Here is a 15,354-nt window from a genome sequence, read left to right as displayed (position 1 = left end):
AGTAAAGGGAGAATCCAAGGAGGACTGAACACAGAAGGATAAGATTAATTTAAATCTTAAATGCCAACTGGGACCGATCCCACAGGAGCGGGTCGTCCATTAATCAAAGAGTAACTGATCACGGTGGGGCCCAAGGGTTTGGGGCCGTATCCAGGTGAGTGAATTCTGCAAAGAGCCCCAAGGGGGAGCAGGGAGAGCAGAAGGCCAACCCAGAGGAAAGTCTGAAGTCTCTAAAAAGAAAGGGGTGAAAGAGATTAAAGGGCTCTAAGAAGCACCATCAGATGCTGGGAAGGTACATCCTATTGTTTCTGAACAATGACAGGCTTTCTTTACAACCTTCCCTTTCACTTCATTCCCATATATTTATTCACACGGATACGTGAAACTTGCACTAACACTCATTTCCTTCAAATAACACAAAATCTTATGTTTGAATTTCAAAGTTTTGTCCTCCTAAGAGCTTTGCTATACACTGATACAGAGGACTCTGCTTTAATTTCAAAGATGTACAGTTAGTTTATGTTTCTTTATTCTTTTATTCTCCATTTTTCCAATTTCCTCCTAATTTCATAAGGAGAATCAGAAGTGCAGTCGTGTTAAGAAGAGCCTTCCAGGACTTCCCTGGTGGCGCAGTGGTTAAGAATCCACCTGCCAATGCAGGCAAAGAAAGCTCAATACCTTGTTATCCGTGTTTTCTATTTTATGTCACCAAAAGCAAAACATCATGTAGATAAGCATATCTGGAGTTATTTATAGATCATCTAGAAATAATATTAGGAATTTATGTTTATGAAATGAATACCCTATACATTATTGGAAATGTGGTTATGTAATAATAGTTACAATACCTTGAAAATTGATTTTGTACACTTGAATACCCTGGTCAAGTATTTTAAATGCTAATCTAAAAATACATTCTATGAAATTAAGTGAATTGGCTCTCAGTAGAGTTGCCCTTTAAGGCCTCTGTCTCAGCTGTCAGAAAGTCTTGGAGACACAGTGTCTGTGTTCAGATGTTTCCAGAGAGCTAATTTTCAAAGTAACAGATAGACTTTGAAGAAAAAAATAAAAATGGGGAGGGGCTCACTTAAAAAATCTGTGTACAACTACCAATAAAGGTTAAAATTAGGGGTGGATGAAATAGAACTTGTCCCTAGAGAGAATTAAAAAAAAAAATGATGAATTTATTATGTAACATTGGAAGGATAAAAGAGGAAGCTCCTTCTTTCTTTTTTCAGATATTCTTCTCGCCTGTCTAATGATACAGCCCTGAACTTTCTGAGAGACACATAATGTTGCTTAAAAAGAATACTGAGGGACTTCCCTGGTGGTCCAGTGGTTAAGACTCTATGCTTCCACTGCAGGGGGTGCGGGTTCTATTCTTGGTCGGGGCACTAAGATCCTGCATGCCACGCGTGGCCAAAAAATTAAAAAAAAAAGAAAAATACTGAAATGGAGTCTCATTCCTGTCTCTTAGCTGTGTGGCAGACAAATTTCAGTGACTTCATCTGTAAGCTATAAATAATAATAATAACAATAGTAACTATAATACCATACAGGGTCATTGTGGGAATTAAAAAAGAAGAAGTGGTATGAACTGAATTGTGTTTCCCCACCAGATTCATATGTTGAAACCCTAACCCTCAACGTATTTGGAGATGCAGCCTTTACAGAGTTACTTAAGGTTAAATGAGGTCATAAGGGTAGGGCCCTAATCTGATAGAATTAGTGTCCTTTTAAGAAGAGACAGTGGAGAGCTTGTTCTCTGTCTACCATTCGAGGACACAGTGAGAAGGCAGCCATCCGCAAACCGGGAAGACAGCTCTCACCAAAAGAGAATCCTGCCAAACTTTGATCTCGGACTTCTAGCCTCCAGAACTGAGAGAGTAAATTTCTGTTGCTTCAGTCACCCAGTCTACGGTATTTTGTATGGCAGCCTGAGCTGACTGATACAATAAGGTAGGATATCAAGGGTAGGGTCCATGTCAGGCTTGCTGATATTTAATCCCAGAGCATTCTCAGTGCCTATTATCTAGTAGGTTCTCAATAAATCTTTACTGAATGAATAAATGATTGAATCAAAAAATAAAAGTTAGTCATTACATACAAATTTAAATTCTCTTTGAGCAGAGCTGACTTCAGACTTTCTCTGAGTTCTTTATTGGATTGCATATGTTAGACAGCATGAAAATCCAGTACAGTGCCAATCCCAGGAATTTCTCCCTCTCTATACTTTCCCTTTTCCTCCACCTGTCTGTGTAGGTGTTTAGAGAATGCAGCTTGGGATCCAGACTGCCTGAGTCCAAATCTTGGCTCTATTACTTGTAGCCTTGGGCAAGACGGTGGCAGTAATAGCATATGTAAAAACAGAGATAATAATAACCTACCTCATCAGGTTGCTGTGAGAATTAAATGAACAGACACTTGTCATGCTTAGAAAACAAATAGCTTAATCTATTGACAGCATCCTCCCTTCTGTGCCTATACTCCCCCTTCCTGAATATCTTGAAATACAGTGGTCATTAACTCTGTTCTTAAATTTACCTTAATTTTAGGACGAACTTGATGTGTTGATCTAAAACAAATAGACTGCCAGATATTTCTCCAGCAAAGATGGATTTTTTTCAGGATCAGCACAGAATCACAATTCAGGGTCTGCAACCATGGCAAGCCACATGCAAGTTCCCACAAGGCAAGGGAAGGAGGAGATTTCATAGAGGGGAAAAGGAAGTTGGGAAGGCCCGAGTAAACAAAGAGTCCATGGCTTTTCATTGGCTGAGTCCTTGCCCGGAAAGAAGTGGAGTCTTTCTTCTTCCCACTGAGCTCTGCTCTCGTTGCGGGGTGTGGAAGCTCCCATCTCTATTTAATTGCAGTTTCTGTTCGTTAATTTTACAGATGATACCAAACACGCCCTCTCCTTCCTCTCTTCTGTTGTTGGTGCTATCACATTCTCAGGATCTCCTACCTATCTGACCATTTATTCCCATATCTCTTGCAGGCTTCCTCTTTCTACTTTCTTTTGGAAGTCCTCAAGGCTCTGAGTCTACATTCACTTGGCCAGTTGCATCTGCTTCTCTCTCTCAACTTGTACAACCATCCTATCACTACACACTCTCTATTCTGACTCTTAAATATCTCTCAAATCTATATTTCAGGCCATCTCCACTGTCACAATCCTGGTCCAGCTCTCCATCATCTTTCACCTTTTGTATAACAGCCTCATAACTGGTCTTTCACTACATCTAATCTTGTCCTCTCCGATCTCAGTTTTGTTTTTCTGTTTTTTAAATTAATTTATTTGTTTATTTTTGGCTGCGTTGGGTCTTTGTTGCTGCGCGCGGGCTTTATCTACTTGTGGTGAACAGGGGTTACTCTTTGTTGTGGGGCGCAGTCTTCTCATCACGGTGGCTTCTCTTGTTGTGGAGCACGGGCTCTAGGCGCACAGGCTTCAGTAGTTGTGGCTCGCGGGCTCCAGAGCGCAGGCTCAGTAGTTGTGACGCACGGGCTTTGCTGCGCCGCGGCACGTGGGATCTTCCCAGACCAGGGCTCGAACCCATGTCCCCTGCATTGGCAGGTGGATTCTCAACCACTGCACCACCAGAGAAACCCTCAGTTTTGTTTTTAAAAATGCAAGTTGGATTAGTACTTTGTCTGCTTAAAAGCCCTAATTAACTTGTCAACACCCTTAGGAAATGGTCCTCCAAACTTTAATGTGCCCATAAACTTCAAGACCTGCCTTTTGCCTACTCCTCTGGCTTCAGGTCTCACTCATCCCTCCGTTGCTGTCCTCAACCAGACACAACAGGCTTTGAGTTACTCAGCGCTCTGACACTCACTCTTGACAGGTCTTTGAGCACATTGGGCCCCCCATCTAAAACCTTCCCAATATGCTCTCCAGTCTTGGTGGCTGCCCCATGGTCTCCTCCAGCAGCATCTTTCTGTAACACACTTTTGTTTTAAACTCCTCATCCTCTGCTTGATGAAAGAAGAATTGCTTATGTCTTATTTACTTTTTAACACACAGTACACATTTAAATAGTTGTTGGCTAGATGAATGAATGAACTCTTCTCAATTTTCCTTATGCTCATTTTTACTCCTTTAATGCTTTCATCTGTATGATGGTTAATTTTATGTATCGACTTGGCTGGGCCACGGGATGCCCAGATACGGGGTCAATCATTATTCTTAGTACTTCGGTGAGGGTGTTTTTGGATGAGTTTAGTCTTTAAATCAATAGATAATGCGGAGTGTTCTTCCTAGTGTGTGTAGGCCTCATCCAATCAATTGAAGGCCTGAATAGAATAAAAAGACTGACCTTCTCTGAATAACAGGGAATTCCTCCTGTTCAAGCTGGGATGTTGGTTTTTACCTGTCTTCAGACTTGAACTGAGACGTCGGCTCTTCCTGGGTCTTGAGCCCACTGGTCTTTGGATTGTAACTACATCATTGGCTCTCTGGGTCTTCAGCTCGCAGACCCACCCTGCAGATCTTAGGACTTGCCAGCTTCTATAATTGTGTGAGCCCAATTCTTACAATAAGTCTGTCTGTCTATCTATCTATCTACAGCCTGTTGGTTCCGTTTCTCAGGAGAATGCTAACACAATCTGCCAATAATATATGAGGTTGGAAATACAGCATGAAGTGAATGAGATTCATAGATAATAAAACAAAAATATTTACTGCTGTACAATAAAACTGCCACGAGCAGCAGTTTTCTAAATTTAACCAAGTTTGAATTTTATTTTCATTTCTCTGTTCAAAAATTGCCCCAATCTGGAAGGTCAGCAAAAACAGTAATGAAAATCAAGACGCATCAGTAAGCTGCAAACTGAGTAACTCCTTCTTTAGAGGAGTGTCACCCAGTAAAACAGGCACTGCCAACCAGTTCATATTTAAAAATTCATATTTCAGAAATAATGTTTTAAAGCGTAGTTAAGTTTAAATAGTCTACAAATTCAAACAAAAAACAAACCTATAATGTGGCTAAACTCTCTTAGAGAACGACCTGAGTTCTGTTAAAAGAAGTTGCTCAGCAGAGAATGAAAGACTATGAGAAGATAAAGCAATTCCTACCTTTTTTCTACGTACATGGTGGGTCTTATTTATGTTCCATAAATAAAGGTCCTGTTGAAGTCATGTTGTCACCTGGCAGCGTTCCTAATTCCTGCTTCCACTACTGAATTATATCCGGCATGAGAATTCAGATGAGTTCACCAAAAAAAATTCTTTGAGCATCTGCTCTGTGCTAAGTTCATTGCTAAGTGTTGAGAAGACACAGAGAATGACATATGCCTGCTCCCAACGGATGAAATTAGAAAATAGTAGGAACAAAAGAAGTGAAGAGTGAATTCAACGGCAACTTTTCTGTTCTTCACTCTATTTGCCTTCATTTCCCTCTAATTCACTTTCAGGCTCGGTAATGAGTATGTGAAGAGCAGATCCTGGCCAATTACTTATATCAGAATGTACAGGTCCATGAAGAGGACCACCGGCTTAATGGGAGTCTATAGGAGACAGACTTAGGGGATGTAGAAAATTCAACTGAAACAGTGATGTGACAGAGCTGCTAAAAGAGCTCATAATGCTTACTTTTGTTCTACATTTGTAGAAATAAAGCATCTAGATCAAAGTAGGCAATAGTTTTACCGCTGTATATTTTATTATATATTGCTGAATGATCTTCGATATTTAGCCTGGAGTAAGTCAATTAAGACACACTTGGAAACTTTCTTCAAACCTTTGGTCTTCTGTTTATCTATGGATGAAAAACTTGGGACAATGAGTGAAAGTTACAGATGGGGTCTTTTCTAGCTATCAAGGTATATAACAAAGGAATGAGTTGGCCTGGGGATCTGAATAAGTACAAAGATTTCTATCAGAAGTGATCAAGGAAAGGATGGATGGACACCTGTCAAAGATAATCTAGAAGAACTTATTCTTTTGGCTGGGAGTTGAATCATGACATTCGTTACCTCCTCAAGCTCTAAAGTTCCATGATTTTAGATTTCAATAAGTTGTAGACTGTTTACCCGTGCATTGGGTAGACACATCAATGACACATTATTAAAACTTTTATGGCATGTTCAATAACATCATTTCACAAAAAATAAACTCAGAAATCTCATTAAATAAATATCAATACAATAAAGTGTACATTTTGGTACCCAACCAAACAGCCTGTGCAGTATTTCATGAACATAAAGTTTTCTTTGTAATTCAAATCTTACATGGTATAAAGACCTAGAATAATATTTATAAATGTGAATTATTTTAGCCAAAGAAAAATAACACAAGGTCTCTCTAAGGCTATTGAACACTCTCCCTTTCAATGTATCTTTTATTTCTGCCTTTATTATTCTTTTGTTTCTGTTTTATTTGCTGAAAATATCACTACAAGTAAGCACAATGATAAATTTTGTTAAACTCTTGCTTTTAAGTACTTGGAATCTGAGTCCTTGTTCTGATGTACTCCGGGGAACTCTTCTATTTATTTTTTCTTCCTTCCCTTCATTGTTTCTAATAAAAGGTTAAGACGGAAATAGTTTCCCTTCAGAAATGTACAAGGGCGTATATTTAATTTAGTTTTTGTTCCTAGAAGTTAGTGCGTAATCAAAATTATATAAACTTTCTGCATGTTCCTCTCCATATTATTTTCAAATATTTAAAGTTTCAAATCTGAGATCCTTTGAGACTACTTTTATTTTCATCATGCATGGATTATAAATAATATGTTAATAAAATATCTTGTATGTAATATAAATATTTGTTGGAAACCCATCAAAAGTTGGTCTAGTTCTCTCCTTAATATCGTAAGTATAATTTTTTTTTGAATGGGAGGGTTGATCCATGGCATCCTTCATCGTTTCTGGTTAGCTAATTGCTTCTGTTGTACCTGTGTCTTCTCACTTCCTTTCCTGATGAAGCTGTTTAGGTCTGGCCAGGAAGCTACCATGAAACTCCCCCAGCTAATATTCCATAGGTGGACCTGAGCAACCACCAAAGGCTTTTCCTGGGTTGAACTAGGTTGAGATTCCAATGACGCAAACAGGGTTCCTACTATTTAATCTTTTACTCCTATGCCTGCAGCCAATGTTGGTTTACTTGTTTGTTTGTTTGTTTTTCTGAAGTAATTTAAATTATACTCAAAGCTCTCAAAGTCCTATTGCTTAGACTCAGTGAATGGAGCATCATTTGAAAAGATATGATAAGTAGACCATAAGTATCATGGTAAAAGAATGAAATACTGATTTTTTTCTTTTAAATAAAGAGAAAGGAGTGTCTTAAAAAGTGTTTCATTGCAATACGCAAGCAGGCTGACCAGTATATATTAGCTCCTGGAAACTTTGAGAAGCCTTCTTCCTTCACAAATAGACAGTGGGGTTTCTCATCTCAGCTTTAACACTTTTCCCCTCATTTAGTCTTTGCATGAAAAACACAATTAATGCTGTCTTGAGTTGAGAAACCATCTGTCAGAGATGTAAGAAATTCCAGCCTTGGATGGAAGGTTGGATGTTATTAATCTTCATGGTTTCTTTCAACCCTTAATTCTTCTTAATTATGGTAAAGATATATTTTCTTCTAAATGGGAAAGTTGATCCATGTGACTTGCATTCTAACAGTGGATTCTAACAGAATTTTTAAGAGGTTAAGATAAACATCAAACTTTTCTGTATATCAAAGACCAGGCTCTCTGTCTCTCTTGTTCTCCCCCCTCTCTCTCCCTCTCTCTCTCTGTCTCTCTCTCTCTCTCTAGGAGTTGTCTGGTCATTTGTTTGACCATTTCTGAAAAGAGAATTTAAAAATTAAAGAAAAAAGTCTCCATATTTACATTCTCTTTATATTAAGAAAAAAAATCTCTAAGGAAAAATTTCTCTATACACATCACAGGTTAATTTACAATTTGGGTTGCTAGCAACTGGAATTCATTGCCTGTGTGATAGCTTCATGTCTCCGTGTTAAAAATTAGAAAAGAGGTCAGTTCTAATGAATAGAGGTCCACACAGACAAGTGTTGTTTCTGTTGGTTCCTCTCGTACCAAGTCTAAGAATAGAAAGGGAAAAAAAAAAAAAACCTGGCAACAGAAGAGAACCATCTTTTACTGCCATCTTTCCCTTCAGCATAAACTGAGGCATGTGTTTGATAGAGGGAAGGAAGTGTGCTTCTTCAAACTCTCGCTCAGTAAAGGATATTAGTTCCATTAAGCACTGTTGGAAAGTATATTGGAGATAGTATATTTAAAATTAATTTAAAAGGTAAAGGGTTTTTAATGCCTTTTAATATAAGCAAACATTGATTTTATTAAAATGCCTTCAGATATTACAATACAATGACTTATTTATCACTCCAGGTCTGTATCATGTGTATAACTTCCTTTCCAAGTATACTGATTTTGTGTATTTTGGAAGTGGAGAGAGAACCAAAGCAGTCTACCAAAATTCTTCCTCACCATCCTTCTTGAATAGAACCAGGTCTATCATGCCAACAGAGACTATTTCAATTAGATGTTTCTTAAACAACAAAGAATGTCATATTTTTCTAAGCTGTGTTTGACACAAAATGTCAAATATTTATAATAAAATATTAAAGTTAAGTACAGTGAAATGTATGAAATATTGAAAGGATTATCAACCTTGTTGGAGTCCTTGTATAGCATAGGAATGTCTATATTCATTGATAACATGAAAAACTTAACATTTCTCTTTAGATTGAAAGCCCAAATAGAATTGATTTAAAATTTAAAGCACTTCTAGTAAGAAATTTCAGCACTGTGTAAGTTAAACATGGAGTGAAAACCATATTTATTACTTTTTTTCTCATGTTTTTCTGTTAAGCACTTTCTTAGACTCTGAGGTATTTAATTGAACTCAACAAATATCTGCAAAAATTTAATTTTAATTTTTGGGCTGTTTAGCTCTTACAGTGAAGCCAATTCTGAGTGCTATATTAAATGTATAGCAATAATTATATGTATTTTCCTAGCTTGTGATATGAGGAATCTTGCATTTCAATATATTATTCTTATACTCAAGATCATCTGACTTCAAATGAAGAACTCTATTTCAGAGCACCACTTGAATATAGACTATCACCCACCTGGGGATTAGAACTAAGCTGATTGTCAGTTATGCAACCTGGTATTAGTGCCCTTGTTATTTTCCACGGAATAAAAAGGCAACATGAAAGAGAGTCTTTGCTACTAGTATCTAGCTTTTATACAGCTGCCCTTGCGTTTGTCATAGCGCAAGAGAAGAGAAATACAGATTGTAAGGTGAAATCCATAGAAGATTCAAAATCACTGTGGTCAGTAGATAGAGGCATGACAGCCATGCTGTTAAGAAGACACTGGAGTCCAGTGTACTTGGATTCTATCTATTGATAAATAGCTGTATGACTTGGATAGTTACTTAACCTCTTTGGGCTTCAGTTTCTTTGTCCTCATGTAAAAGGAAAGTTGTTAGAGGTTTAAGTAAATATGTGTGTGTGTTTGTGTACATATATATGTGTATATATATATACACTTAAGGTATACACATATCATATATGATATGTATGTATCTTTAATATATATCATATATGAACCATACGATATACATTACTTAAAATTAAATACATATATACTTGAGATAGATATATAAATAATATATTCATTTAGGATATACATGGCTATGTACATATATTCACTTACAATTATACATATACGATAATAGAACAGTTCTTGGCAGGTGGTAAGCACTACTTAACTATTATTTTATTGCCTTATCATTTCTATATCTGAACTACTAATGAGTAACAAAGTTGATTGACCTGATGGTTCTTTCCTTTCCCTGCTTTTTCTTTAAACGTTCAAAGTTGCAGCAAAATGTTACTTTTAAGAGGTTGAGTAAACACAGAATGAGAAGCCCTAAAGCAAGGTGCTGAGTTAATAGACAGGATAATCACTTCCTGAATACAGATGAACGAGCTCTTTGTAGAACTAGCAGGGGGACTGTTAATGGGCTTTTGTTTTAGAGAGGATGGATTGAGGGAGAGGCCTGATGAGAGCCCTTACAACATCTGCCTCTCTCGTTGCCTATTACTGAAACGGTAGCCTTGCAAATAAGTATAATCACATATAAATCAAAACACTAGACTGTGAGCTCTATCAGGACAGAGATTTTGTCTATGTTGGGTCACTGCTGTCTCCACAGGGTCCAGGCAAGTGCCTGACAAACAGCAGGTTCACAATAACTATTTCTTGAATGAATTGAATGAATGAAAAATCTTGACCTTTCCTTTAAATAGGATTAACAGGAAAAGCAAAACAAACAAAATAGCAGGCTTTCCTACTTCCTGATGGATTTCTGACCCCAAGAATGCTGGTAAGCAGATTAAGCAGGGTTGAGGAGGAGCATGTGAATGACAGCAGTGTGAATACGTACATTTAGCAAGTATTCCAGAAGCCACGGATTTGCTTAAGGCTTCACAGGAATGTGTGGTGTGGAGAGGTGCCGCACTCAACTCTGATTCATGCACATGTGACACATTTGAATCACAAATATTCTGTCCAGCATCTAACTTTAGTGTCTATACTTATACTTTTTCTCTCTCCTGGTTTTCAGAAACCTTTTTCACAAAGTGATACTTTCACTCTCTGCAAACATTTAGCTTACTTTAGCTTTCTACTCAACCTTTGACTGGCTAACGCTATCAGTGTGACAGGATTTATTTCACAGGTGGGGTTTATCCTATAGCATTACTTATAGTTTACCTCACGACCTCGGACTGTAGATTAAAATAATATAACATTCTTAGAGCTATGCCTGACTTAAATCTAAACGCATGTTCATTTTTACTGTCATAGCAAACATGTTTTTGAAAACAGAAAGAAGTCCCTTTTATAGCATAGGCAAACTAATAATTTGAATAGGAATATATGTTCCTTTATGCACACCATAAGTTTTCCTAATTTTCTTTGTAATGAAAACTGAGAAGGTATTAGTCATCCTTGGATGAGCCATACTCAGTTCTACTTGACTTTTCTAAATATAATGAAAACACAGCAAATAAATTTAAAGTACATTATTAATTGATTAGATATTTCTTAAAATGCTTTACATCATCTCTTTTAACTTCCATTCTTCCAAGCTTCCAGACATTAATAATGAGTCACCAAAAAGCTATCATTGATTTATAATGCACATTACTACATCGGACTTGGCCCAAGAAATCTGTATGGGCCCCAAAGGAAACAGAAAAATGTTTACAACTGAGCCACGGCAGAAACAGGCTGAAAACACATATCTGTATTCTCCAAAAACAATTAGGGCTAATGTAATTAAGGTGAATATTCCGGTTCATTTTATTCCATGGAACTGTTTCACTCTTGAAGCCCCATGTAGGAAAGAGTCTTTATGGTTAGAACCCTACTGAGGGTGGTATAATTTTGCTTGGCCCTTGTACACGTAAAGTAAACATTTTACATTATTGCACAGGGACAAAAATTTACAGCCAAAGATGACACAGGATCTGATTAAAGTTAACACACTTGGCGTTTAAGGCTAACCCACATAGGAAAGCAATCATTCCCAGGATGGAGATCACATATCTTAACACAGTGTTACCTGTCTGAGTTGCTAGAAAAGATTTCTTATCTAAAAATTGATCCATAGCATATGTTTTCAAATTTGTCAGTCTCTTTTCATTTGTGTGCTAGACAGAGGCACTTTAAGAGCTATTAACTGTAGTCTCAGGAGTACAAGACTGGTTTTCAGCAGTCATTGGTAAATATGGCAAGGAATTAAAATGACATTGGATTAAAAAGAAAGTAAACAAATCATTAAATCAGAAAATTTCACCAAATCTTGTAAAAATCACTGGTCTCTGAGTTGAAGAACTTCCTCACTTAAAAAAAAAAAAAGAAAAAAGAAAAATCAGTGGCTATCCCCCCACCCAAATAAGTGAATACTACAGCTTTTCGATGTTAAGGTATGATGGTTTTGCTGTTTGGGCTAGTGAGGGTTTTAAAATATTGACGAGTTAAGTACTTTGAGTTATGTTTCCAGCAATATTTCAAAGTATTGTAGTATTATGCAGAAATTCCAAATAGAAAAACTAAAATATCGAATAAAACAGGTTGAAAAAGTTTAGTAAAATGTATAAAAATTAAAAGGCTAAAAAACAAAAACAAAACGAAAAAAACCTCACCGCGTTTTAAGTGTGTAAAAATAAATCACATTCATTCATGGAAATCCAGTGACTGTTTTTTTTTTTTGGTCTTAGTTAGTTGGTACGTACTGCACCTGCCACAACACGTTGGAAAGTAGGTCCTGGTACACACTAAGGAATATCCAACCAGGTAAATACATCAGGGTGATAAGGCCCATGAAATTGAGCGGATAGTGAGAATAGTCCCAGGAACAGGCGCCCCAAGTGCGGAGTCCCAGACCCCAGGACAACTCCCACGCGTAGATGAAGATCACGTAGAAGGGCACTCGCTTCCAGGTGCCCCAGCCCCGACTGTAGTGGAGGTGGAAGTAGAGCTTTTCCACCACGAAACTGCAGCTGCCGTACATAAAGAAGGACCAGAGAGACGTGTGGCCGCTGCTTGTCCCGTCCCCCTGCCCCAGCAGGTTAAAGAAGAATGTGAAGAAAATCTCATCCAAAAAGCCGTGCATTCCGAAGAAAAGAAAGCGGAGCAGGTCCGGCAGCCCCTGGCTGGGGGCTCCCCCGGCGCCCCTGGGGCCGCGAGGTCTCCGCCGCCGGCCGCCGGCTGCCGCAGGGACCCGGGCGCCTGCAGGGGCGGGGGGCGCGCCCCGCAGCAGCTGTTGCTGCTGCTGCTGCCGCGGCTGGTACCGTAAGCGCAGGAAGCGCTTCAGGAACACTTGGCAGTGGTAGAGTGCCAGCACGTACTGCAGCGCCAGCTCCAGCGCCCCCGGCGCCGCTGCGCCCCCCGGCCCGCCGCCCTGGTTGAGCAACGCGCCCGCCAGGGTCTGCAGCCCCACGTGGGCCGAGGGGTAGAGGAGGAAATTGAAGACGAAGGCGCTGGGGCAGCGCCGCTGCTGCAGGTAGACCTTCTCCAGGGCAAAGTGGGTGAGCGAGTGCAGGAGGCAGTGGTAGGGCGAGGAGAAGCCCAGCATCCGGAGGTCGGGGCTGCGAACGAAGCGCCGCGCCGCAGACAGGAGCACGTCCAGGGTGATCCCGTGCATCCCGTAGAAGTAGAGGCGCATCCAGGCGGGCAGCGCGGCGCCCTCGGCCGGCGCTTCAGCAGTGGACAGCGGCTCGGGGCGGCTGACGGCTGCCTCGCCTCCCCGTCCGCCGGGGGCCCCCGAAAGCCTCGCCGCGCCGCCCCTCCGCGTGCGACCCTCGTCGTCCGCGTCCCTGCCGGCCATCGACTCAGAGGCTGCCGGGGCGCCCGAGCCCGCGCCACCGCTGCCGCCGCCGCTGCCGGGTGCGCGGAGCTGCGGGGCCGAGAGGCCGAGCCCCGCGCCGCCTCCCGGACGCTGCCGGCCCCCGGGGGGCGCGCGGGGAGCTCCGTCCCGGCCGCAGCCGGGCGGCGGCCGGAGCTGCTGCGATTGGGGGATGCGCGGGCCGCCCGGCTCGCGGAGTCCCCCCGCCGCGGCCCCGCCGCGCCCTCGTCTCCAGTCCCGGGCGAGGTGCCGCCGGCCAGCGCCCGCGCTCACCCTGCGCGGCCTATCGGGCGCCGAGGCCCGGCGAGGTGCAGTGGCGCCGGGGCCGAGGGGAGAAATGCAGAGGCTGGTGCAAACCCCATCTCCTCCGCGGCGCAGCCCCGCCGCCTCTGCTGCAGGCTCTAGAAGCGTAACGCGAGCAGCGACGCCCCTTCCCCCGGCCCTCCCCATGCCCCTCTCAGCCCGTGTCGACCTCTCCCGCCTTCGCAGTCCCCCCTCCACGCCCCAGCCCTCCGCGCTGAGTCCCGCGGGGGTCCGCTGGGGAAGGCCCGGCCCTGCCTCTCCGACCGCGTACCACGCTCCGTACCCGCTCCCCGCCCGGGCCGGAGGCGTTTGCTGGGGCGGAGGCTCCGAGTGGAGAAACACCCAACAGGTGTGACTGCGAGCTGGTGGGCATCCCTTTTATCGAGGAACCAGGGCGAGGGCCTGGCTGGCGGAGACGAATGGCCGAGTGCCACCGACCAGAGGCTGGGCCTGAGACCGAACTATGGTGCTGTATACTTAATGTCCTTATTCAAAGCCAGCTGTGTCCCAGTCACAGAGAATAAACCGGAGACTGCAGGCCGGCGCGCCCCTGCGTTTCCCTGCTTGGGAAGTATTGCCGCGGGGCCTGGTCCTCTTTGTCAATCTTTCTGCCTGGCCAGTCGGCTTGCGGCGGCTTGTTTGCTCCGGGCCGGGGACCGAGATTCAGAGTCCGCCAGAAGTTATGAAATGATTGGAGGCCAGCTGGGTCGGGCATTGCTTTATCTTAAATCAAGAGTAGTACCTTTGCTCACACTGGCACACCCCAGTGGCCACTTTTTCTCCTTGCAGAAGAACTAGGTCATCCCAAAAATGGAGAGTGAAAAAGAGAGCGGGGATTTTTTTTTTTTTTTTTTTTTTTTTTAGGTGGAGAGGGTGAGGGACTCCAGAATTTTGGTGTTTGCTCCACTGTTTTTCTCCAATTTTGAATCAGGCTTAGAATTGGAGACAACCTTAGAGATAAATTATACTGACAGCTCCCCCCACCCCGCAAAACAAACAAACCAAAAAAAAAAAAAACCCCAAAACCCATAGATCATGTCTAGGCACAAACTAGATAACAGATCTAATTTGTAAGTTCAGATGTTTCCTGGGTGGAAAGCTTTCTGGGGATTTTTTTTTCCTCGGGAAAATAAATATTCTGAGGCAGTCCTCCATTTTTTTTTGTTTGTTTTTTTCGGTACGCGGGCCACTCAATCTTGTGGCCTCTCCCGTTGCGGAGCACAGGCCCCGGACGCGCAGGCTCAGCGGCCATGGCTCACGGGCCCAGCCGCTCCATGACATGTGGGATCTTCCCGGACCGGGGCACGAACCCGTGTCCCCTGCATTGGCAGACGGACTCTCAACCACTGCGCCACCAGGGAAGCCTCAGTCCTCTATTTTTAAAGTAACTTTCTCTCTACTCTCTCCCCTTCATTTCAACCCCTTATATTACAATCAGTCTGTGGTTACTAAATTGTCGGTGAGTTAGGGAAGAGAGAGAAATAAGAGTGTGGTGAGGAGAAAAATTGTTAAGGTGATATCAACACTTGAATAAAGCCAAGTTCTTATTTATTTATTATTAAAAGCTTTGTTTGAATGTGGTTCATTTGCAGGTTTCTTTTAGCAACTGTCAAAAGTCAGTGTGTGGACGTTGTCATGCTACGGACAGAAGCATCAAGCAGCAGG

General features: G+C 41.9%; 1 protein-coding gene across 1 annotated transcript; it reads right to left on the bottom strand.

Annotated features, from left to right (window-relative positions):
- Positions 1–12,239: 12,239 nt before the first annotated feature.
- Positions 12,240–13,905, bottom strand: TMEM229A (transmembrane protein 229A). Its single transcript, XM_027102056.1, has one exon. It carries the CDS (start codon positions 13,834–13,836, stop codon positions 12,256–12,258), a length of 1,581 nt encoding a protein of 526 aa, XP_026957857.1. The 5' UTR covers positions 13,837–13,905; the 3' UTR covers positions 12,240–12,255.
- Between the last annotated feature and the right edge of the window lie 1,449 nt (positions 13,906–15,354).

Source organism: Aethalodelphis obliquidens, unplaced genomic scaffold (genome assembly GCF_003676395.1).
Source record: "Aethalodelphis obliquidens isolate GAN/ISIS:26980383/991018 unplaced genomic scaffold, ASM367639v1 scaffold5, whole genome shotgun sequence".
NCBI classification, from domain to species: Eukaryota; Metazoa; Chordata; class Mammalia; order Artiodactyla; family Delphinidae; genus Aethalodelphis; species Aethalodelphis obliquidens.
The sequence above is the reverse complement of the archived record's forward strand: the minus strand, read 5'-3'. Positions and strand labels throughout refer to the sequence as shown.

Coding starts and splice junctions, on each gene's coding strand:
- TMEM229A (XM_027102056.1), bottom strand. CDS start 13,836: ATGGGGAGGGCCGGGGGAAGGGGCGTCGCTGCTCGCGTTACGCTTCTA.